At 40.8% G+C, this 25617-nt stretch overlaps 1 protein-coding gene across 3 annotated transcripts; it reads left to right on the top strand.

Moving 5' to 3' along the window:
- Positions 1 to 21558: 21558 nt before the first annotated feature.
- LOC306768091 (excitatory amino acid transporter 3-like) lies at positions 21559 to 23970 on the top strand. Of its 3 annotated transcripts, none has more exons than XM_079256319.1 (6): positions 21559 to 21687; positions 21817 to 21927; positions 22030 to 22469; positions 22634 to 22768; positions 22857 to 22967; positions 23689 to 23970. In XM_079256319.1, the coding sequence occupies exons 3-6, from the start codon at positions 22234 to 22236 to the stop codon at positions 23774 to 23776; spliced, it is 570 nt and encodes a 189-aa protein (XP_079112445.1). In that variant the 5' UTR covers positions 21559 to 21687; positions 21817 to 21927; positions 22030 to 22233; the 3' UTR covers positions 23777 to 23970. The 3 variants fall into 3 exon arrangements, with proteins under 3 accessions (XP_079112445.1, XP_079112446.1, XP_079112444.1); XM_079256320.1 differs by having other exon boundaries at positions 21559 to 21927; positions 22030 to 22150; positions 22278 to 22469; XM_079256318.1 differs by having other exon boundaries at positions 21559 to 21927.
- The last annotated feature ends 1647 nt before the right edge of the window (positions 23971 to 25617 follow it).

Genomic DNA, 25617 nt, shown 5'->3' with positions numbered 1-25617 from the left:
GACAACTGTTTGATCAAATACAACGACCCCATTTGTTTCCAATTCCTCCAAGTCTGTCAACAGCTCACAGAAAAGTTTTGCCCGCCCAAAATCTTTGAAATCCTTCTCTCTGCATAATAAGACAAGAACCATGTGGTCAGTGTCTGACCGCAGATGAAGTGGCAAGTAGACAGCTAATATCTTGTGTCTTGTTCTTGCAGAGCCTAAAGGGTTAACAACCTCAAAGGCATCTTGGTATAGCAATAGTTTGACACATGATGGATTTTTAACAAAGAAATCATTTGATTTAAATATCTGACCATCAGTAATGTAACTCAGAACATCTGAGGGAGACTCAGCCGAGTGCCCTCCTGATTTCTGCCACAGATCACACTCTAAAAGACATTTTAAAGTCTCTCTCAAAGGCACATCGTAGGCAAACCTATCTGTCCTGTTCTCATCTTTTCCTAAAAACATTTTCTTAGGCTCTACATAGTTGAACTGTTTTTTGAAACTTTGACTTCTTGAATATGAAGTCCTCATTGGCCCTGTATGACATGCAGAGAATAGATCTGATTGTTTGACAGACTCACAAACTTTGTTGATTTCCTCAACTGTTAATGATGTGTCATTTTTTAGCAGTGATGTTAGCTTATTCAAGGTATATGTCTGACCTAAGTCATGTATGTTCTGCATTTCCTCAATAATGACCTGAATGGTTGAAGCAGGCAGTAGAAACTGCCCTTGCAGTTTCAAATAGAATAAAGACACGTTTCTGACAAATAGGTCATAAAACTCTTGTGACAAAAACATATCTGTTTCATCCCCTCCCTGAGCCGTCACCTTATCATGGTGGAGGGGTTTGTGTCCCAAAGATCCTAGCAGCTATGTTGTCTGGGGCTTTATGCCCCTGGTAGGGTCACCCATGGCAAATAGGTGTCTAGGGGAGGGATCAGACCAAGTACGGCTCACAAGACCCCTATGATGTATACAAACTCGGGCAGAAATGTTCCCTTGCCCGGACGCGGGTTACCGGGACCCCCCTCTGGAGCCAGGCCTGCAGGTGGGGTACGTGAGCGAGCGTCTGGTGGCCGAGCCTTTACCCATGGGGCCCGGTCAGGCTCAGCCCGAAAGGGTTGCATGGGCCCCACCTCTCGTGGGCTCACCATCTGCGGGAGGAGCCGTAGGGGTCGGCTGCAGTGTCAGCTGGGCGGCAGCAAGAGGCGGGGACCCTGGTGGTCCGATCCCCGGCTGCAGAAGCTGGCTCTAGGGACGTGGAATGTCACCTCTCTGGTGGGGAAGGAGCCTGAGCTTGTGCGCGAGGTTGAGCGGTTCCAGCTTGATATAGTTGGACTCACCTCGATGCATGGCTTGGGCTCTGGAACCAGTACCCTCGAAAAGGGCTGGACTTTCTTCCACTCTGGAGTTGCTCATGGTGAGAGGCGCCGAGCAGGTGTGGGCGTTCTCATCAGCCCCCAGCTTGGTGCCTGCACGTTGGGGTTTACCCCGGTGGATGAAAGGGTAGTTTAAGAACTGAGTCTTACATCTCTTTTGGGCTAAAGAGGTACATTACTCACATTCCTTGAGTTCAATCAACAGGATAGTAAGACTTAAGTAAAGTATACAATAGTAATTTGAGTAAGAACAGAAATTAACTTTTGGAGTGCATGAATGCAGACATGAATGCAAGTAGGTTAGATGGAGCACTGAGGACCCGAGCAGACATCGTCCGCTGCCACCGAGTCAGATCTTTGGGAGGTTTTTTTCTGTCAGCATCTGGCAATCAGCATAGTCTGAAGACCAGTCCAGCCTGCTGATCGTCGCCAGATTATTTATGGTTTGCGTGCTTGCCAGTGTGCGGGCTACCATGTCTGATTGCCGGACATGTAGCCTATAACAAGCAAAGAAAGAAAAAGAGCACCAGAGCACCGGCATCTCTTGATCAGCTGAGATCCCATCAACCAGACCCGACTGTTAGCTAGCTTCTAACGTTCACGCTCAAAATGGCTCCGCTCACCTCTCTGTCCCACACAGGTTGTGTCGGTTGCTTAAGGCTGGCCAAAAAAATAGCTGAACTTGAGTCACGGATATCAAATCTGCATCGGATCCGAGAAGCTGAGATCCTGATGGACACCATTGTCATCCGCGATCCAAAACCGAATGTCTCCGCACCCTGCCGTCCAGCCGTGGATGCCGGAGCAGCGTTCCCTGCCGAGGCTCATATTGACGGCCATTCTGCCGCTGGGACCCTGCCACAGTTCACCGATCCAGAGACCTGGTTGCATCTTGGAGCTAAACCTCCACACCGAACCAACAGGAGCCCCGGTTCCATGTTGCTCCACGGCGGCAAAGAGGAAGGCGTCGCAACGCACCTCCACCAAACGACATCCCCTGTTACAACTGGTTGAACGTTCTTAGTCTTGCACATTTCCCCCCATTAAGCGACGATTCTCAGTCCAGCAGCTCACCGATACCACGGCGCTTCCCTGCCCCCCTGCCCGAGGTCCGCAGTTAGTCTCGCAGGTCTGTGCCGTCCTTTACCCCGGTTCCGAAACGAACCGCCACCCGCCGTGCTGCTCGACCCGCTGCATCTCCGCCACCACCTCAGGTAAAGCCTCCATCACACTCCTCTCCAACGACTCTGATAATTGGAGACTCAGTTGTGAGAAATGTAAGATCTCGCTCCATAGTTAGAAACGTGGCGATAGATACTCCAGGGATCGTAGTCAGATACATTCCAGGTGCCAGAGCAGGCCACACTGAATCTCACTTAAAACTGCTGGCTAAAGATAAACGTAAATACAAGAAGATTATTATTCATGTTGGGGTAAATGACACCTGGTTATGACAATCAGAGATCACCAAAGTAAATGTTGCCTCAGTGTGTGATTCTTACATTTTAAATTTATTAGTATTAAATAAATCAAGATTAAAAAAAGAAAGCCAGTTAAAAGCTAAGCTAATAATGTGAGTCTAGAGCCTTTTCTAAAACACAAGATGTTGAAACATGTTGAAAACAATATAATTTAATATGGGAAAAGAAGAGAAGACAGCAGAACTTGAGCATCAGTTTAAACAGTCCTACAATAATAATCTGATGTTGGAAATACTGGATTTTCAGAGTGATGAAAAGCTTCTGAGAAACCACAACAACAACTCTGGATTCACCTCAAAAAACCAAAACTGGCTTTAAAACTACATACTGTACAAATTGAAAAAAAAAAATAAGTAAAAATTCTTCAAATAAACAAATATATTATGCAGGAGGAAATCCAGAGTCTCGACTGAGACTGATGAAGGAAAAGACTAAAATAGACAAGATGAACAACACAACTAAACTGCTCCAGTAAAATCTGGAACAAGCACAACAAATTGTTTTACATAAAGATGAGCCTGTTGCAAAACACAGCAAGGAAATAGTTCATATAACTAAGCAAGAAGAGCAGATTTTATTGTGAACATGAAATGTGATGATACACAAAAATATAATAGTGCACTAGAAACAGCTGCTACTTTTTTGGTGTTTGACAACAGAAGAGTTGTCGAACACCAATGGGCATTCACAATAATAATGTGTACCAGTCCATTTTCTACACCGGTACACAGGTATGCATTGATATACAAGGCAAGGGTTCAAATCCAGTATTGAACATTGTGCACCATGATGGTATTTGTATTTGTATTTATTTTGATCTCCATTAGCTGTTGCAATACAGCTATTCTTCCTGGAGTCAATACAACATTCCTCTCATAATACAATGATTACACCAGTTTTCTACACAACGTTGACCGTGATAGCACATAACTAGCACATCCCACCCCCACCCAAACCCACACACACATACATACACACACACTCACATACACACACACTCTGTTATTGTTCCTGCAATAAAGGAGGGATAGCCTTCGTCATTATGGTCTCTTACAGTTGTCTACCCAGTAATAAGAGTGGTTACTGAACAATAGCTACTAAATGGTATATACCATCATCAAGTATATATGCAGGGCACAATTTTTTAATGATTTTGGAGATGCCTTTTTAAAAGAATTTTAAACAAATATTGACTGCTTGCTTTGATAATATTGCTTGGCAATGTGTTCCAGTTGTACATAGCTCTATAAATAACAGTACTTTTCCCATAGTTTGTTTGTACTCTTGGTAGTCTGAATCTGCCCTCTGTAGCATGTCTGGTTTTATAGTTGTGTTCTTCAAGACTAAAACAAAGCTCTTGGTACAGCGTTCTTGGAAGTTTAGTGGTAATAATATTTCTGGTTAAATTTAGCAGTGAGGCTGTAAATCTCTCGTTTACATTTAACCAGGACAATACATTATGCGTCCAGTTTACGCTGGCTCTAAATGAGCACCGAAGTGCGCATCGAGCTGCTCTGTTTTGGACTATTTGCAAGGCTGTTATATTTGTTGCAGCAGTACAGGACCAAATCTCAGAACAACAGTCTAACTGAGACAATACAAGCGTTTTTATAACATCTGCAATCATGTCATGGGGTAACAAATAATAACATCTTTTGATCATTGACAGACCTCTTCCCATTCTACACACTACTTTATTGATGTGTTTAGACCATGACAGTTTATTATCCACTGCAACCCCAAGCAGTTTGGCCTCTTGTACTTGTTCAACACATATATCCTCAACAACAATGTTCAATTTAGATTCACTCAGTAGCATGTGTCTAGTTCCAAAAACAATACTTTTTGTCTTGCCTACATTCAGTACCAATTTATTATTTGTAACCCACTTAAATACCGTTTTTAATTCTGTATGTCAGTTGTTGTACAAAGATTGCTGTGTACTGTTCCAGCAAAGTGTTTAGCTGCAAGGTGCACGGTTGAAGTGTGGATGGTATGTACAAACAAGATAAAATATGAGCATTGTCTGTCTCAAAAGTTGCACAAATAATAAAAAGTGATTGTTTAAAGTAAAAAGAAATTACAGTTTAATGTTAAATTTTTGTTGTTACAATGCTTCAAATGAAACAAAGTCGTTCACTTTGAACAATAAAGTGTTTAACTGATTACACAGGCAGTTTAAATGGTTTTTTTCAATTGTTTTCTGCAATGATTAATGCAGTTTAACTAATGACTTCACAATTTTAGTTGTTTTTTACAAACTATTTAAAACTATCCTTAGCTTCTTGGCAGCAGTTTAACCTTTCACATCTTTTTGCAATTCTGCTGATTACACACATCGCAAAGGCATTCCCAACCCAATGGCAAAAAATGATCACTTCTGCCAGGGTGAATGTAAGAGCTGTTGTGGCGAAGTGCGGAAATGGGGACGATGTCTGCTTGGGTCCTCACCTGCTTGCTTGCATTCATGTCTGTGTGATTCCCACTAATGTTTGCCCACAAAATATTTATTTTTGTAATGATTAGAATGTTGAATGAAACATTATTCTCTGTAAAATGTGTTTGTTTTCATAGTTACGATTAAAAGATTTGTCAGCTATAATGTTGAAAAGAAAGCTGTGAAATACATGTCCAAAAGGCTATCACGATATGTGAACATGTGAATGCATCTTTTGTTTCCTTGCAATCTGAGTGCAGAAGTAAGAAAGCCTGCTGACAGAGAAATGCAGTGAGTTTGATATGAAGGTATACTGAAACAATGTTGATGTTTGCTTGTGTTTGTGCACAAACGAATATGTCCACAGAGACAATTAAAGTGTACAGTGAAATACTGAAGTGCAATTTGGACAATATAACAGCAGAATGAGTTTATGTGTTCAATAAAATAAGCTGAGAGATCTTGGAGGAACACGACCACGTCTCCTGTGCGACCATTGTGTACCCTGTTTTTCAACGGGTTTTGGGTTCCAGTACCCGTTACAGTTTCTGGGGGCTCGTCTTGGATCCGGATCCTGTGCCAGGCTGGAAGTGGATCCTATGATACAGACACCGTGGATCTCATGCATCCCATCATTTATACGAACTGATGAAGACCCTGGCCTATCCTGTCCATTGGTGGAATAAGTCTTCAAGTACACCAACTCGTGCATCTCGTGAAGAGTAAAGACTGTGCTGTGCAGAAATAAGCTTCCATCAAGTACAAAGAGAGGAAAACAGCTCCTTGAACTGAATGACTTGCAAGGAAAAAGAAACAGCCATGGCAAATGTCAAGTCCCATCTAACACACATTTCTCTGATTCTTTCATATTGTTTGAACCTGATGACAACAATGCACAGCTGGCAGAACTGGACTGTGGAAAAGGTTTGCTGGGGATCCTGGGCCCAAGGAAACCTTATTTGACTGTACCTGTTAGAAATAATACAAGACATACAATCACTGTAACAAGGAAAACAGCTCTGGGCAGCATTCATGGTGTTAAGAAAGAGATTTCAACAGACTCGCCTGACACACCCAACTCAGTAGTGACCATCAACAGTGTTGCTCCAGCACCCACCAACACCACTCAGCCTACATTGCAACCCCCTGTTGACCTCAGCCACCTTTATGAGGAACAAAGGGCAGTGATTAATAAAATGCTTTGTGAAGAAGCTTGAGCTTTTGCACACGACAGCAATGATAGTGGGTGTATACCAAGCTTACAAATGTCAATCACACTCCAAGACCAAATCCCTGTTAGGGGCACTTACTCCTCAGTTCCAAAGCCGCTCTTTAAAGGGGCCCTGTTATGGTATTTGGAGTTTTCTGAGCTTTCTACAGTGTTACAGTGTTGAATCCTCATCAGACATGTGAACGGCACCGTTTTTTATCACCTAAACGCATGTTTGAGTTTGAGTTTGAGTTCCAGCACTCTCTCTGTTCGGTTTCCATGGCAATGAAAAACGCATCGTTTTAGAGAGTTTTTTCTACTTGGAAATCCTTGTGACATCCCGGGGGATAAGGTTCGGTGATTGGTTACCTTCTACTGGTTAACAAGGGCATGTACAAATACATCAGGCGGGTGGAAAACGTGGGATAAAGTTATTTCCAACGGTGGCTGGTGAGTTTACCAAAGAGAGACGTCCTGCTGCATTCGTTGTTGTGGGTTGCTGTTTTCCACTTCGTTTTCAGGCTCTGATTCAGGTTCCAACATGTAGGGCTGTATGCTATGTGTTGACATTGTAGTTTGTTTTTTTATTGAGTTTATATTTGCCTAATCCTTCTGTTTATGAGATGTTACATTGACGGCGAAAGCAGGTGCGGTGCGCGCTCCCGATGTAGTGCAGTGGCGGGAGGCGGGGCTTAATGTGGAAGAGTCTCAATCCACTCGTTTTGCCCGCAGGCTGATCTGACAGCCTACGGAGAGGGTCGGTCTGAAGTAAATAAAGCCATTTGTGACAATAACGCAATCAATCCCAGCCCTTCTGGTCTCAGAAATAAAAATAAATTAGCCTGAAATGCACATAATAGTTCCACTTTAAAGAAGTGAAGGAGTACATACAGGAGCTGTTGCTGAAAGGATAGTCAGATCCAAGTCGCCTATTGCAGCCCCAGTTGTCTGCGTCAGGAAGAAAAGTGGCAACCTGCAGCTATGCATTGACTGACTGGGTTCCTGGGATATAATCATTCGTACATTCAGGATTTTTCCAAGCCAAGCCAATCTATGAGCTGCTCCAGACTAAGTCAAGCGAACCCTGAACCCCAGCTCGAAGGGCAAAGTCCAAACGACTACAGTTGTCTTCCCGAGAGCCAGTTAATTGGGATACTGGACACCAGGAAGCCCTTGAACAGCTTATCAGCCTCTTGACCAACCTACCAGTCCTGGGGTATCCTGACTTCATTCTGCCGTTTGTTCTTCATACAAATGCATCCGACCAGGGGTTGGGAGCCATCCTGTATCAGCACCAGAATGGAAAATTGAGAGTTATTGGATTTGGTTCAAGAACACTCACACCAGCGTAACGTAATACCATCTGCCCAGTGGGAAACTGGAGTTTCTTGTACTGAAATGGGCTGTGTATGAGAAGTTCCGACACTACCTTTATTACGCTCCCGACTTTACTGTCTACAACACAGACAACAATCCGCTGACTTACATTTTGAGTACAGCAAAATTTAATGCAGTCGGACATAGGTGGATTGGTGAACTCTCAGATTTCCAGTTTGGCATAAAGTACAGGCCGGGCAAGTGCAATATTGACACAGACACCCTATCCCGCCTTCCTCTTGATATGGAGACATATGACATACCTTGCACTCAAGATTTCCCAAGTGAGGCGGTACGTGCAACATGGGATGGGACTCAAGCAGCAAAGTGCAAGGATGTGGCCAACGACCTTGTAAAACAGGGTTCAGCAACCTTTATGGCACTGAGTGCCAGTCTGAAATTTTCTTCTCAGTAAGTGTGCCATTAACCATAACACAAAGTGAAATTATGACATACAACATTTCCAACACATCTGGCATTTTACTCCATCTATATAGTTCAATCATATTGTGGGAGATATTTTTTTATGTAACTCAAAAAAAAAATGCTTCCATAAACATATTGTAATGCAAAGAGAGGCCAAAACCAAGACCAAAGTGCAACTTTATCCATATCAAAACAAAGCAGCCATAACAGTAGGCTACTGTCTGAATCATAACACAACAAAATAGTCACATAAACATTACAAAGAAATGAACAAACATTTTAAACTAACCCAAGTGTAGGCTGAGGCACAAGCAAATTAACAGGTGCCTACCAGACAGTCAGTGTGATCCCTGGCCTTGCATTTCTTGGCTGAGCTCTGTGATCTGGGGGTTGTAGCTAGTTACTTTGAGTTGCAAACAGACCTCAGAATGCTCCGTTGTTAACTGACTGCGGGTGGGGCTCAGCACATGTTTCATGTGTGAAAACACCTGCTCACAGAGATATGTAGATCCAAAGACTGACAGCAGTGCCAGTGCAATGGCCCGGAGACAATTTCTCAGGTACAGATGCCCAGCAGGTGAGAATGTGGGCTCCGAGATCTTGCACTGGTGTGGCTTCTAACTGTCGTCTGAGCTCTGCAAACTTTGTCACCCAAAGAGTTGAACTCTTCAACTCAATCAGCTGCATTTCCGTGTCCTGTGTATCCATCCAGTCAATCAAAGCAGCATCCAATTCATGTCCATCAAAGTTGTCGGGCTTGATCAAGAAAGAAAATGCTTAGAAATACTGGTGTCCTGACTCGACCCTGAATTCTGCTGCTTGTATTTTAACCATGTTTGTGTGCTTATGCACCTTGTTTTATGTTTGTGTTTAGCGACACACTGGGAAGTGGCAGCCGCTGGTTTTCTCATGCCGCTGAATTCGGTTGTATAACCATGTTCGCGTGGGAAGTAGCCATCCGGAAACCCGGCATGGGACAGGAGCAGGTTTATCGAAACTGGCATGGGAGCGGCTGTTGCCTGAGAAGCCCTCGTTTCTCCCACGAACCGAGTTTAAAAGGGAGAAGTTTTCTCCCCCCGGCAGAGTCAGCTGCGGGTTACGTACGGACGTCCAGCCGAGTTGGAGCTGCTCTGACCGGGAACTGTCGGCTCTCCAGTCCAAGTGTCATCGGTAAGAGACTGCACTATTGTAACTGCGTGCTTAAGCTCAACTCTGAACTGATGTATTTTTCTATGCGTTGCGGGGAAGAAACAGACACATTTATTCTAGCGCCATAGTGGAGTGTGATGTATTTTGCTATGCTTTGTGGGGAATAAAAATAAAAAGATACATTTATTCTAGCATCATAGCGGTGTGTGTGTGTGTGTTTTCTTTGTGCCAACCTCCAGCGAACCTAAACTTTTCCACAAAACACAACGAAAGACTTGTTTACAATCAGGATCAACTGATTAACCTCTCTCAAATCAGGATTATCAGTGAAACAAGACATCAAATCCCGATGGAGTTGAAAAGAAAGAGGAGAGGATGCAGAGCGGGAGTCAGAGAGCGGAGAAAGCGATGGAGATTTAAACCATTTCTCCCGACCGTCGTCATGGATAATGTGAGATCGCTAGCTAACAAAACAGACGAGCTCGAGATGCTAACAAGGTCTCAGAAAGAATACAGAGAGTGCAGTATTATGTGCTTCACCGAGACATGGCTGCATGAACACATCCCTGACTGTAATGTGTCTGTACCGGGCTTTAAAACGGTCCGTGCAGACCGCAGTAGACAACACAGCGGAAAGCTAAAGGGTGGTGGAATTGCAGTGCTGGTTAACCAGCGTTGGTGTCATCCTGGACATGTTACCGTCAAGGAGAAGATATGCACAAGGGACATGGAACTGTTAGCTGTGAGCTTCCGTCCATATTATTTACCCAGAGAGTTTACCTGTGTTATTCTGGTAGCGGTTTATATAATACCTGGTACCGCACCAGACACAGCCTGTGATGTCATCAGCTCCGTCGTCATTCATGGCGATCTCCGGAGACTTCAACAACGTCTCCCTCTCTGCAACTCTACCAAGATTCCAGCAGTTTGTCAGCTGCTCCACCAGAGAAAATAAGATGTTGGACTTATTTTATGCAAATATGAATAATGGATACAGTTGTTCTGCCCTGCCTCCTTTAGGAAGATCTGACCATAATCTGGTTCTTCTCACCTCCACCTACAAGCCCATCGTTCAGCAGCAACCAGTCATCACAAAGACTATCAAAATCTGGTCTGCTGAAGCTGAAGATGCTCTTAGAGGAGGCTTTGAGGCTACAGACTGGAACGTCCTCTGTGAACCTCATGGAGACGACATCAACGCCATGATTGAGTGTGTGACAGATTACATAAACTTCTGTGTGGACAGCATCGTCCCAACAAGAACAGTGAGGTGCTTCCCCAATAACAAACCCTGGATCACCAGTGACCTGAAAAAGCTGCTGAACATCAAAAAGAAAGCCTTCAGGGATGGAGACAGGGAGTTATTGAGGGCAACACAAAAACAACTTAAAACACAAACTAAGAAGTGCAAGGAGGACTACAGGAAGAAGTTAGAAAGTCAGCTCCAGCAGAATAACCTGAGGGATGTGTGGTCTGGAATGAAGAAGGTCACCGGCTTCAAGTTAAAGGGGGACCAGCCTGATGGAGGTCTGGACAGAGCTAATGAGCTGAACATATTCTTCAACAGGTTCAGTTCACCCCCTACCTCCAGCCCAACAGACCACACACCCTCCATAAGCCCACTGCTTTCCTGTCACGCCTCCAATCTGTCACCCTGCAGCTCAGTCATGGACCAGAACACAGCTTCATCTCCCTCCACATCAGGACATCCTGAGACCTCCACCTTGTTTATCTCCTGCAATCAGGTTAAGAAGCAACCTGAGAAACTGAACCAGAACAAGGCTGCAGGTCCAGATGGTGTCAGTCCCAGAGTTCTCAAGACCTGCTCAGAACAACTATGTCCGATTCTCCAGCACCTTTTCAACACCAGTCTGAGACAAAATAGAGTCCCAGTGCTGTGGAAAACCTCCTGCCTTGTTCCAGTGTCTAAAAAAACACAACCAGCTGAACCAAGTGACTACAGACCAGTTGCCCTGACATCTCACATCATGAAAGTCCTGGAGAGACTCTTACTGGCTCACCTCAACAAGCAAGTAAACACCTTTCAGGACCCATTCCAGTTTGCATATCGTAATGGACTTGGGGTTGAAGATGCCATCATATACCTGCTCCAAAGAGCACACTCTCATCTGGACCATTCAGGCAGCACTCTGAGGGTCATGTTCTTTCATTTCTCAGTGCTTTTAATACCATTCAGCCTGCTTTGTTATGTGAGAAGCTCCATAAATTCCAGGTGGATACCTCCACAACCACCTGGATCTATGACTACCTCACAAACAGACCACAGTTTGTGAGACTGAAAGGTTGTGTGTCTGAGATGGAGGTCAGCAGCACTGGTGCACCACAAGGAACTGTACTCTGGCCATTCCTCTTCACTCTGTACACCTCAGACTTCCAGTACAACTCTGAGTCCTGTCATCTGCAGAAATACTCTGATGACTCTGCAGTTGTGGGGTGTATCAGGGATGGACAAGAAGCAGAGTACAGAGAACTGGTCAGTCAGTTTGTTAAATGGTGCGGTGACAATCATCTCATATTAAATAGCAGCAAAACAACAGAGATGATTGTTGACTTCAGGAGGAAGAAGAATAAACAAAGCACTGTTTCCATCCTGGGAGAGGAGGTGGAGGTGGTGGAGGAATACAAGTATCTTGGAGTTCAGCTGGACAACAAACTGGACTGGAAATGCAACACTGACTACATCTACAAGAAAGGTCAGAGCAGACTGTACTTCTTAAGGAAGCTGAGATGGTTTAACGTCTGCACCAAGATGTTGCATATCTTCTATAAGTCTGTTGTGGAGAGTGCAGTCAGCTTTGCAGCATCTGCTGGGGTAGTAGCATCAGAACCAGAGACTTGAAGAGAATCAACAAACTGATCCAGAAAGCTGCTTCTGTGCTTGGAGTAACTCTGGAGCCGCTGGAGCTGATTGTCCAAAGAAGAATGCTGCACAAGCTGATGAAGATGATGGAGGATTCTTCACACCCTCTCCACAACACAGTGATGAAACAACAAAGTGTGTTCAGTGAGAGGCTTCTTCAGGTCCGATGTAAGACTGAAAGATACAGAAGATCATTCCTGCCAGCAGCCATCAGCCTCCGGAACAAGACCTCCTCTAGTTAATTATTATTATATACTACAATATTGAATTTCCCTTTAGGGATTAATAAAGTATATTTTCATTTAATTTCATTTCATTAACCGGCTAAAATCTGCGGTTGTTCTACATTCTTTTTACTTGAAGTGGGAGATTGGGTACCTGTCAATCAAAGGAAACGCCCCTAAATATGCAGAATTCAAGATTAAATTACTTTTACACGTGTGAAATTTTTTTTTTTTTTTTTTAAATCACTCCCTCCACAGTTGTCATGAAGGTAAACCTGACCTATTCACCCTAAAATGGATTTTTGAACCAGGCTGTAAACATGTTTATTCCTGCTGTAAACATGTTTATTTCTGCTGTAAACATGTTTATTTCTGCTGTAAACATGTTTATTTCTGCTGTAAACATATTTATTCCTGCTGTAAACATGTTTATTTCTGCTGTAAACATGTTTATTCCTACTGTAAACATGTTTATTCCTGCTGTAAACATGTTTATTCCTGCTGTAAACATGTTTATTTCTGCTGTAAACATGTTTAGTTCTGCTGTAAACATGTTTATTCCTGCTGTAAACATGTTTATTCCTGCTGTAAACATGTTTAGTTCTGCTGTAAACATGTTTATTTCTGCTGTAAACATGTTTATTCCTACTGTAAACATGTTTATTCCTGCTGTAAACATGTTTATTCCTGCTGTAAACATGTTTAGTTCTGCTGTAAACATGTTTATTCCTGCTGTAAACATGTTTATTCCTGCTGTAAACATGTTTAGTTCTGCTGTAAACATGTTTATTCCTGCTGTAAACATGTTTATTTCTGCTGTAAACATGTTTATTTCTGCTGTAAACATGTTAATTCCTGCTGTAAACATGTTTATTTCTGCTGTAAACATGTTTATTCCTACTGTAAACATGTTTATTTCTGCTGTAAACATGTTTATTCCTACTGTAAACATGTTTATTCCTGCTGTAAACATGTTTATTTCTGCTGTAAACATGTTTATTTCTGCTGTAAACATGTTAATTCCTGCTGTAAACATGTTTATTTCTGCTGTAAACATGTTTATTCCTACTGTAAACATGTTTATTTCTGCTGTAAACATGTTTATTCCTACTGTAAACATGTTTATTCCTACTGTAAACATGTTTATTTCTGCTGTAAACATGTTTATTCCTGCTGTAAACATGTTTATTCCTGCTGTAAACATGTTTATTCCTGCTGTAAACATGTTTATTCCTTCTGTGCAGTTGGTCTTTTTAACATGGGAGTCTATGGAGATTTGCTGTTTTGGAGCCTCTAGTGGATGAAGGGGGAACTGCAGTTTTATGTACTTCCACATTGGCTCCACTTTTAACCGCCGGAGGTTTCTGCTTGGAACTGACAAAAGACTGAAACATCCAAAGAAGAGGTTTGGAAAATCCTTGAAGGATCCTGGAGAACAGTTCCTGAAGACTCCTGAAAGAAACGACAGAAGGTTCGGACTGATGAAGAGTAAAATTTCATCTCATTCACCAACAAATTTCTTCTTAAATCCTACAAACAAATATTTTACAAAAATCATGGACCTCACCAAAATCCCCGTATCTATTATTTCCGGAGGACTCTTACGAACATCGGAGATATTTAAACATTTGTGACGTTTTCTTCCGTTCACTTCATTAAAACAAAGTTCCAGTAAAGTTTTTGTGTGATTTTTAAATGTTTTGATGAATTACTTTTTATTTGGAGGTGAAATCCTTCACAGCAGTGGAGACAGATCTGTTCTTCCAAACAGATGGTTCCTTTAACCACAGCATCACTTCCATGTCCAGTCACCTTTAACTCCCAGATCCAGCTGCAGAATGTCGCATGTAATTATTACAATTCATAACCACGGTGTCTTTTTAATGGAATCATTTAGAAATGCATGTTTGTCTTGGTCGCCTGGTTAATAAAACCTATCAGACTCACCTGGAGGATCCATCAGATGCAACACTCCCTCCAGGTGAAGCGCATCTTAAAATGTTTCCACAGCAGGAGGAAGTTTGCTCTCCACACACCAGGAGGTACAGTCATGTGTTTAACGGTGTATGCTTTCTTCTTTAGCCACGACACCACGAGGACGTGCGTCCTGACACGCTCGTGGACCGGACGGCAGGCTGCTTCCAAGTCCAGGAGGAATTCATGACTAGTTTGTACATGAAGCTGATTTTATGCTACTTGAAGCTCATCGTCTGGTAAAGGCCCAGTTTGCAAAATATAGAAATATGAAATCTGTTAACATATTTATTATACTTAATAATTATGAACAAATGTGTACAAATTCTTTTAAAACCCGTCCACACATCCATTCTCTTAACCTCTAAGTCCAGTTAAGGGTCGCAGGAAGCTGGAGTCAGGTAGGCTACACCTGGACAGGTCTCCAGTCCATCACGGGGAAAAACCAGTTTCATTCCACAGTCACAGTTTGATTTTCCTGATTTTGTGAATGGAAGTTAAATTACTGACATGGATGCTTGATGAAGCTGTAATAACTTAGTTTTCAGGTAAATAAATAAGTTTTCTGTTTAAAACGTGAGAGACGGTATATAGCTGCTGTATGCAGATGTTGCAACAGAATTATTAGATCAAAATACATTTTATGTTTTTTATTCTCGTCAAGCAGAAACATTTCAGTCATTTTTGTCAAGATATAATTGTTTTACTCTCATTTATTGCTGTTCACACAGGAATGTGTGACAGGAACTGGACAACACCTGTGTTGTGACACGGTGGGCTTTCTGCTCCACTGTGATGAGCAGAATTAAGGTGGGATAATATTATTATTATTATTATTGTTGATAATAATAATAATAATAATGGTAATAATAATCACAATGATAATAATAATAATAATAATAATAATAATATAATTAATAATATTGTATTATTCATTAATAATGTTTCATTATTATTATCATCCTTAATATTATCATCATTATTATCATTAATATTTATTATTATTATTATTATTAATAATAATTAATTAATAAAATTATCATTATATTATTATTAGTAGTAGTAGTAGTAGTATTTCTCTCATTAAAAATATTTAATAATTATTATTACCATTATTATTATTATTATTATCATCATTATTATTGTTATTATTTTTAATATTATTATTATTATTATAATATTATTATTTTTAATATTATCATTATTATTATTATTATTTCGTGCTTGTATGTATCTTTAAAAAGAGGTGATGTGTCAGTTGAAAGATCAGTGTCAAACACACACTGCAAACCGGATGTACCCTCCCCAAACCGACACTCACACCTACTGGCCCTCTCTCCTGCCTTTCCTCCCTCCTGCCTTTCCTCTCTCCTGCTGCAACACCCCCAGGACCCACTGGGTTTCACTGCGGGCACCTACACGGCTGAGGTCCGGGATCTCTGGAGGGTTCTAGGAGAGGGACACAAACCAAGCTGTCCTAGAACCCTGCAGGAACCCTTCACAGAGCTGGAAGGATTTTAGCTTCAGGCTGCAAGATGGGGTCTATTTATACTGTTGGACACATACGTCATCGTTTATGCAATCTCTGACCACGCCCACACACCAGGACCCCTATTCTATACCAGGGGCGTGGCACCGAATACCACGCCCACAAAGGGGCGGGGCTTAAAAATCAAAGTTTATGTTAAGATGGCACCTTGTGAAGACTCTGTTTAGTGATTATTATTATTATATCATTAATATTTATTATTATTAATATTTAATGCTTGTATGTATCTTTAAAAAGAGGTGATGAGTCAGTTGAAGGATCAGGATCAAACACACACAGATACATCACACTGGTCGGAATAAATACGTCATAAATGATGTCATAAAAAGATGATTATGGTTACCACGGTTACAAATGTAATCATGGCAACCAAAGAAAGTCTCCTGACAAGATGACATCATTGTCATGAAAGGTTAAGCCCCGCTGTTGTCATGGTTACATTATAACCCAGAGGAAGTTTGGTGACAGGAGACATATTTCCTAAAAATTCCAAACACAACAAAGTAAACAGGATGTGTTTTATTTGCACTTCTTTTCACTGTTTAGTTTACTTTAAATAGTGTTTAAAGGTTGTTTTGTTTTTGTTTGATTTTAGTGAAATAATGTATTTGGTACATGTAAACACGACCCAACGTCATGGATACACAATGTGACACATCCTCCCCTCCAGACTGACGTAACATCATGACCGTGCTGCACGCTGCTTTGTTTTCTTTTTCTTTCTTTGTTTTTTATAGGCTACATGTCCGGCAATCAGACATGGTAGCCCGCACACTGGCAAGCACGCAAACCATCAACAATCTGGCGACGATCAGCAGGCTGGACTGGTCTTCAGACTATGCTGATTGCCAGATGCTGACAGAAAAAAACTCCCCAAGATCTGACTCGGTGGCAGCGGACGATGTCTGCTCGGGTCCTCAGTGCTCCATCTAACCTACTTGCATTCATGTCTGCATTCATGCACTCTAAAAGTTCATTTCTGTTCTTACTCAAATTACTATTGTATACTTTACTTAAGTCTTACTATCCTGTTGATTGCACTCAAGGAATGTGAGTAATGTACCTCTTTAGCCCAAAAGAGATGTAAGACTCAGTTCTTTTGTGTTAACTGGACTTGAAATTTTTTTTTACTGGAGGACTTGCTTGAGTTCAGCAGTGCACATGCGCAGTAAAGCACTGCAAGAAGCTTCTGGAAACTTTGCAGACTTGACCGTTGGAAGACTCCGACCTCCTCTTTAGGTAAGTTATTCAACTTAAATATGGTTTCATTTGTCATTTATGACTTTATTATTCACATATTATTGGGACAGGTGATTTTTTTTTCTTCATGTAAAGGTGATAAAAATGTTTGCAGCCTAATGTTAATATTAACACAAGCAACCGGCTCCAGCTCCGCTCCCACATGAGAATCATACAAAATAGATCATGAAATTGACCACATACCTTACAAAAAAAAAAACAACCCATATATAATGTATATATCTAGTAGCAGCCCGCTCTAGCTCTTTAACACGATGAAAAGTGGGAAGAAAGAGATGAGCCTCACCACGACATTCAAGCTAGCGGCTAACGCTAATGAAAACGTCACTTTTAAGCTCCGGTATGTAACTTAACATAATTTGTCTCGACCCGCTTTACAGGATTAGATTGCAAAATGGCGTGGAGTCGTCCTGGGTGGTTTATTTGGACCTAAACTGGACTCTTCAGTTTAATAAACGAATAAAGGGACTCGGTCAGTGCTTCAATGTTACTGCAACTTATCGACAACTACTCGACAGCTAATTCCACTCAGACACGGTGGCGGTAAAGCGCAGATTTTCAATTCTCAGTGTGGAATGAGAGTCGCTACGGTGTTTTAGACCAAACGCGTTTTTAGCGTCAAAAGCGCTCATGGCTGGTCACTAAACTGCCACTTTTGTGTCAGCACTCCTGCCGCATTTGCCGCTTGTCTGGAGCGAGCGGCAAACGCGGCGGAAAAGAGAGGGGGGAAAGCGGAGCTTTCCTTCCGGTCAGTCTGAATGATGGCGGTGCAGTAGAGAGATGGCATTGTTTTATTTAATAAATAAAGCTAGAGAACGTCGTCGTAGGGCAGTGATAGTCACTGTTAATGCAACAAGAGCCGCACACAGCAGAGTCGCCGAATACCCCCGTCCCCCCCCAGAACAAAGCGTTGCTAGGCAACGTATCCTGCTGCGTTGCCAAATCAGTAATATTCAGCTTTTTCTTTTTTTCTTTTTTGCAAGGAATGGTTATCCTAAAAATTGCACGGAGTAAGGGTATTCTTATGTAACAGCAGATGGTGAAAATACAATCATGCCTCCAGAATGTGGGTGTTTTTTTTTTTTCATTATATATACGGAGCTACCGACAGCAGCTCTTTGGAGGAGTTCCAGCATTCCAACACACCAATAGCAGCGCTCATAAACATATTTTTTTCTGTCAAATTATTAAATCTCTAGTTTTATGTGGTCCATTAAAGTCGAAACAAAAACTGGGAAATTGAAATTTGCTTTTTAGAATGGTGTCAGCAGTGGCCTTAATATCTGAGGATAAACAGGTTATCTTCAGACATTAAGAGCTTTAAAAATGAATTGAAAATGTAGAAATAAAGTTGAAGTTCCATTTTTAATATAATTGTAACTTCTGTAAATTCTCTACATATAAAGCATAGAAATTGGACATTGCATGTTCATGTAAAATTGATTTTGTCTGTAGTTAAAAAAAAAAAAAAAAAAACAGTTTATGTTGAGTGCACTTGTGGAGCTAATGTAAGCCTCGCCTCCACTTGTGATATCTATGCATTTAGAGCTATGTTTGTAACTTTTTTTTTTCTTCTTTCAGATTGAAAACACGCAATCAACACAGATGCAGTGGACATGTAAGTTTTGCAACTTAACTTGTGAAAAGCGAGGGCAACTCCTCAAACATTATAGACTAAAACATGGTGGTTACACAAGAACATTGCCATTACCATGTCCTCATAAGCAATGCCCCTGCACATTTAAGTCTTTTAATGCACTAAAGGTACATTTATCAAGACTGCACTCACTGATTAGTGATCATCATATTGATGCAAGAAATCATGTGTTCCACTGTCAACTTTGTGATTTCAAAGAGCCATGTGCAGAAAAGGATTTTTTTTCACATTTACGTACACATATCTGAATGCGCCAAAAAGTGCAGTGCCCCTACCAGGATTGTGTATTTGAAACAAGTGTCTATTCAACATTTAATTCCCACAAAAGCAAGAACCATGATGGCAGACATATGGATGTGCAGTTGCCATTCAAGCCAGGGATTTTAACGCACACAGATACATTGAGTGAAGCTGCTAGAACTGAAGTGGAAAATGACATTCAAGATCAAATTCAAGATCAAGATGAGGAGGAGTTGGTGGCAAGTAATGCTAATGACTTGGAGGATCAGCTTGAGCACAATTTGGCAGCCCTCTTCCACAGAATGAGAACTGTTCTCAATATGTCTGAAAGTGCTGTACAAGATTTAATCCAGCAAATACAGCAGCTAATGGATCTTTCAAGGCCTTTGCTTTTCTATGCCATCCAAAAAATGCTCCTAAACTATTTTCCTGATGCAGATGTGTCCATAGCAAGAGAAATGGTAAATGCAGTCTTGGAGAGCAATGTTATACTGAAACACACTCAGGTTGGAGGTTCCCTATCCACCTCCTGCAAAAGAGCAATATTTGTCTGCAAGATATCCACCTCAAAAGACAGTCCTTTCAGCAACATCCGTTTTCATAGATGGGATTAAGTATGCAAGTGACATGTTGGTGTCTGTTGGTTCCTGTGCAGGCCTTCCAGAGTTCAGGCAGATTCATCAGGTTTTAGTTGTGGAAACCAGTGTTATGTTCATTTGCAGACCAATGTTTGCATGGTATCATGAACACCTCAGATCTTACGAAATCTGCAAAAGTAGTTCAAGCCTGCTTGTAACCCAGTTAAAGGACCTCAATGACATTGTTCCCCTCTATGCCTACAGAGTGAAAGGCCAGCTGTTTGTTACTCTGAAGCGTTACATTTTGTGCTGATGCACTATTTTATTCTTTCAGAGTTATGGACCAGTCTTGGCCAGTGAGAGTGATGGTTGGTGAAAATGACATTCGCAAGATAATTTTCCAAGAAAAGCCAACGGATGTGGAAGAACTCAAAAGTGAGCTGAAAAAACGACTCAATCTGGCGTACGACTTCATGCTTCACTATGAAGACCCAGATTTCAACAATGCCTTCTGCATATAACTGAGTTGCCTACAAGACCAACTCTGAAGATTGTCTCACTTGAAGACGTAATTGTGACATTGTCTTCAAGCATCCTTTCATCTTCAGCAAGTGATCTGTCTACAGCAAGTTCATCTGACACTGATATTCTTCCACACAGCGAGAAGACCTCCCGTGACCCATGGCCCTCTACATTTGAGATACCATATTTCTCAGTGGATATTGAATATAGACTGAGACAGGGAAACCTAACTTACATGAAAGAAGGAACACGCATGTCAGTTTCACAAGACATGAAACATGACATTTTGCAGAAGCTGGCAGAGGCGATGTATAAATACTCAGCATATCCCCAAGATGAACACTTCTCTATTGTTGCAGAGGCACTGACTGGTAAGCACCCATGCCTTAAAGAGCCAGGATCCACTAGGGCTTGCAATGGATGGAAGACCAGCTTAAAATTCAAAATGGGTAATCTCCGTGCCAAACTTCGCCGTTGTGGAATGGCAGATGTGTCTGTCAACAGTAATAAGAAAAGCAGAGAGAACCCAGATGGACAACCATCAGGAAAAAATCTGAAGAGACCAAAGAGAAGTGTGTGTGTCCCCCCACACTGGAGAAATGGCTCCAACAGATACCTGGTGAAACATCACAACAGATACCTGGTGAAACATCACAACAGATACCTGGTGAAACATCACAACAGATACCTGGTGAAACATCACAACAGATACCTGGTGAAACATCACAACAGATACCTGGTGAAACATCTGACATCTCTGTCCAGAAAAGCGCAGTCCTAGGAACAGGTAAAATACGGCGTAGGACCCTCAAGCTCCCAGGACTCTGGTAGCAAACCCGAGCTTGAGAGATGAACAGCCACCTGCCCTACCGTGGGGAGTTGGGGAGATGGGAGGGGTGGGCGAGAGAGGAGTTTTTTTTTTCTATATGTGTGTGTAGAAATGATAAAAATAACAGAAATTAAGTAAAATTAATTAACCTAATTAATTAAATTAAGAAAAATGATTGTATTCCATTGAGTATGTTTGTTAGTGTACTGGGAAGCCAGCATACGTCAGATGGAGGAACATCTATCAGTGATCAATACATTTAATTTGACTTCTATCATGGTTTTTTTTTTATTTTTTTTTATGTACACTTCCAGTCAAAAGTTTGGACACACTTTCCCATTAAACCCAATGGGAAAGTGTGTCCAAACTTTTGACTGGTAGTGTACAAACATCGTGACTGCAGCTCCTCCCCAGCTGTCACAGGGTTTGTTTTGATTATCAGGTGTAACAACAACCACTTACTTTTAAACCCACCACAATCATCTTGTTATCACAAGAAACCGGTCTTCCTCCGCACGAGGTAACGAGACAATGAACTCATTATCTCCCAATAACAGCTAAATAAAAGAATAAAAGTAAAGCACAGCTGATCTTCTGTACTTTGCACTGAGATGTTGCTTTATTTTTTCTGTCACTTGTGTCCTTTTAGCTATTTGCCAATTGGAGTCATGTTCCTGATGGCGAGCTTTGTTATTGAGATTGGGAACAACTGGGAGACGGCTTTTAACCTTGGAAAGTTCGTTGGAGCCGTGTTGATTGGGTACGTTCTGTACACACATGCTGGTCATGCGACCACAGCTGCTTTGTCACTGATATATTTTGTATAACTGACTTTCACACTGAAAGTTTTGCTCTTTGTCAGACTTATCATCCGGAGCAATAGTTCTACCTCTGATCTATCTGTTATTGGTCCGCAAAAACCCCTTTGTTGTCGTAAGAGGGGTGTTTCCTGCCTTACTGAGGGCGCTGATCATCTCTCGCTCGTAAGAGTTCTCTTAATCTCGATTAAACATTACAAGATCACAGCACTATATACATTAGTGTGTGTATAATAAAGCATGTGGACATGGTAGAGATGTTCAAAAATATGTCTTCCCTTGTGTCTCCAAGCGACGCATCCTCACAGACTTACCAGTGTTGCGAGCGAGTCCTCAACATTAACCCAAGTATCACTCAGTTCATGCTTCCTCTTGGGATCAATATCAACATGGATGGAACAGCCCTTTATGAAATGGCTGCTGCAGTCTTCATCATGCAATTCAACGGCATCCCCATAAACTGGAGCAAGTTATTCACCATTGGGTGTGTTCCACTTTTATTTTTGTTTTTTAACTTTATGTCCCATTTGATATGGATTAGCATTGGTTTGACTAACAAGTTAAACCCAGCTGAAGTCACAGAGTTTAGATCAGGTTTGCAGATGCCTGCTAGTTCAGTATCAACACAGCTTTGTCATCCCTGTGTAGTCTGACCGCGGCAGTCGCCTCTGTGGGACAAGCAGGAATCCCAGCCACAGGAACAACCACCACTCTCTTCATTTTGACCATCATTGAGGTTCCTGCAAATCACGCTTCCCTCTTGCTGGCGATAGAACGGCTGATGTGAGCATAACCTCCTTTCTTGCACATTTAACATCACATAAAACAACATGAAAAAGTAGCTGTTTTACCATGTTCACTGTGTTTCCAGCGATCGCTGCAGTGGAGTTGTTAGCGTCCTGGGAGACTGTTTTGGTGTGGCACTGGTTGAACATCTCTCTACTGAAGAACTGTTGAAAATGAACGATGTAAGCAGTGACAGGTAAAGTCTTTTTTTCTTAAGCTCTTTTGATCCCGTCTAAAACACAATTAGTATCCGTCATGGGCTTGTCAGTGAAGTAATCTCTGATGGTGTCTGTGTACGTTTGACAAGAATAAAAATACATGTGCACGTTTCTGCCACAAAATAGCACGCACAGATTGAGGTTGAAGCCTCCGAGCCCAGGTGTCTCCAACCAGCAAGTCAAAATTCAGAATTATGAGAGATAGAGGAGGAAATCTAAGATGCTTCCACAACTTAGGAAAAAAACCCTATGTGGCTGTTTCTAGTTTTTCTTAACTAATATCTGAAATACCAATTTTGTCTGACTCTTAATTTCCGAAACTGACATCAACTGATACCAATATTTTGGAGCAGGTTGTGCCAAACAAAAATATCTGAAAAATTATACGATACATCTCGTAAATGTGATCATTTAGAGTTCGAGGAGACATCGCTGAAGAAGTATAATGCATGATACCTGCATGTTGTGTGAAGGTTATGTCACTAAAGAAGGACAAACTGATTCCAATAAAAGCCAAGGATGCGTTTTAATGCTGACATCGACCAATAATCAGTTCGCTGATTATATCTCACAGCTCTGCTTTAATGTATATACAATCATTAATATAATGCTGTTGTTTTAATAAACTTTGTTTACGCAGTGTTGGAATGTGTTGTGTAACTTGTGATTTACAACTGTGTTTTTTTTTCTGTCATTCAGCCTTGTGACAGCTATCTGTGATCCAGATGACTTGCAGCAGCCACATGGTCCTCTCACATTAGAAAGAAAGCCGCTTCACACTTCCTGATTCTCTTCCAGGATATTAGAAAAGTATATTGTTATGTTTAAACAAGCTGCTCATTCAGTGTTGATAGGGTATATTTAGCTCAGTGGGTTCATTCAGGCGTGTATATAATTTAGCATTTGGTGTTAAAGACAGTCAGTGTATTTGCACACAATAAATATTTTAAAAATGTTTTATAAATCTTTATGACATAAATGTCTTTATCCATGTTTTATATCTGTTAATAAAATATAATTGCAGTTCATTTGTTTTCATTTATTTTCCAGATCACCTTTGAATTGAGAGAGCAGTCAACTCAGTTTTAGCCCAAAATCCACCGAATCTCGACTTTTTCTTTCTCTATTAGAGGGTCTCCAAAAAATGCTCTGCAGGAATTTATTCTTCGTAATTTCGTACGGACGTAATTTCCTAAATGATCAAATTTTTATTAAAAAATAAAGTCAACAGTTTGTGTCAGCATAGAAGTACATACTAAGTAATATGCAATACTAAAAACAAATGTCTGCAATATCAACAGCATGAATGACAACAAGACAATATTATAGGGAGGTATGATCCAGATTTTGGTTCAAATGACCAAATTATTTGTAGCCCTTTATTTGTGCACATCAGTGTTTCTGCTTGTTTGCCTGCATGCATTCATTCTCTGTAGCGCTTTGTCCAGTTAAGGTCAGTCTATCCCAGCAACCATCAGGCGAGAGCCGGGTACACCTGGACAGGTCTCCAGTCCATCACGGGGAAAAACCAGTTTCATTCCACAGTCACAGTTTGATTTTCCTCATTTTGTGAATGGAAGTTAAATGACTGACATGGATGCTTGATGAAGCTGTAATAACTTAGTTTTCAGGTAAATAAATAAGTTTTCTGTTTAAAACGTGAGAGACGGTATATAGCTGCTGTATGCAGATGTTGCAACAGAATTATTAGATCAAAATACATTTTCTGTTTTTTATTCTCGTCAAGCAGAAACATTTCAGTCATTTTTGTCAAGAAATAATTGTTGTACTCTCATTTATTGCTGTTCACACAGGAATGTGTGACAGGAACTGGACAACACCTGTGTTGTGACACGGTGGGCTTTCTGCTCCACTGTGACGAGCAGAATTAAGGTGGGATCATATTATTATTATATTGTTATTATTATTATTAATAATAATATAATGATAATGACAATAATAATATGATTATAATTAATAATGTCGTATTATTCATTAATAATGTTTCATTGTTATCATTATCCTCTATATTATCATCATTATCATTAATGTTATTATTATTATCATTAATATTTATCATTATTATTACCATCATTATTACAGTTATTATTATGATTGTTATTATTATGTTATTTTTAATATTATTATTATTAATATCATATTATTATCATTATTATTAGTATTATTTCTATCTATCATTACGTTATGATTATTAATATATTATTATTATTATCATCATTGTTAATATTTTATTATTGTTATCATATTAATATATTTTATTATTATTTTTATTATCATCATTATTGTTATTATATTATTATTTTATTTTTTTATTATCATTATTGTTATTATTATTATGATTATTATCATCACTATTATTGTTATTATTGCTAATATATTATTATTATTATCATTTCGTGCTTGTATGTATCTTTAAAAAGAGGTGATGTGTCAGTTGAAAGATCAGTGTCAAACACACACTACAAACCGGATGTACCCTCCCCAAACCGACACTCACACCTACTTGCCCTCTCTCCTGTCTTCCCCTCTCCTGCCTTTCCTCTCTCCTCCTGCAACACCCCCAGGACCCACTGGGTTTCACTGTGGGCACCTACACGGCTGAGGTCC

Source organism: Telmatherina bonti (genome assembly GCF_933228915.1).
Source record: "Telmatherina bonti genome assembly, chromosome: 17".
Taxonomy (NCBI): domain Eukaryota; kingdom Metazoa; phylum Chordata; class Actinopteri; order Atheriniformes; family Telmatherinidae; genus Telmatherina; species Telmatherina bonti.
The sequence above is the reverse complement of the archived record's forward strand: the minus strand, read 5'-3'. Positions and strand labels throughout refer to the sequence as shown.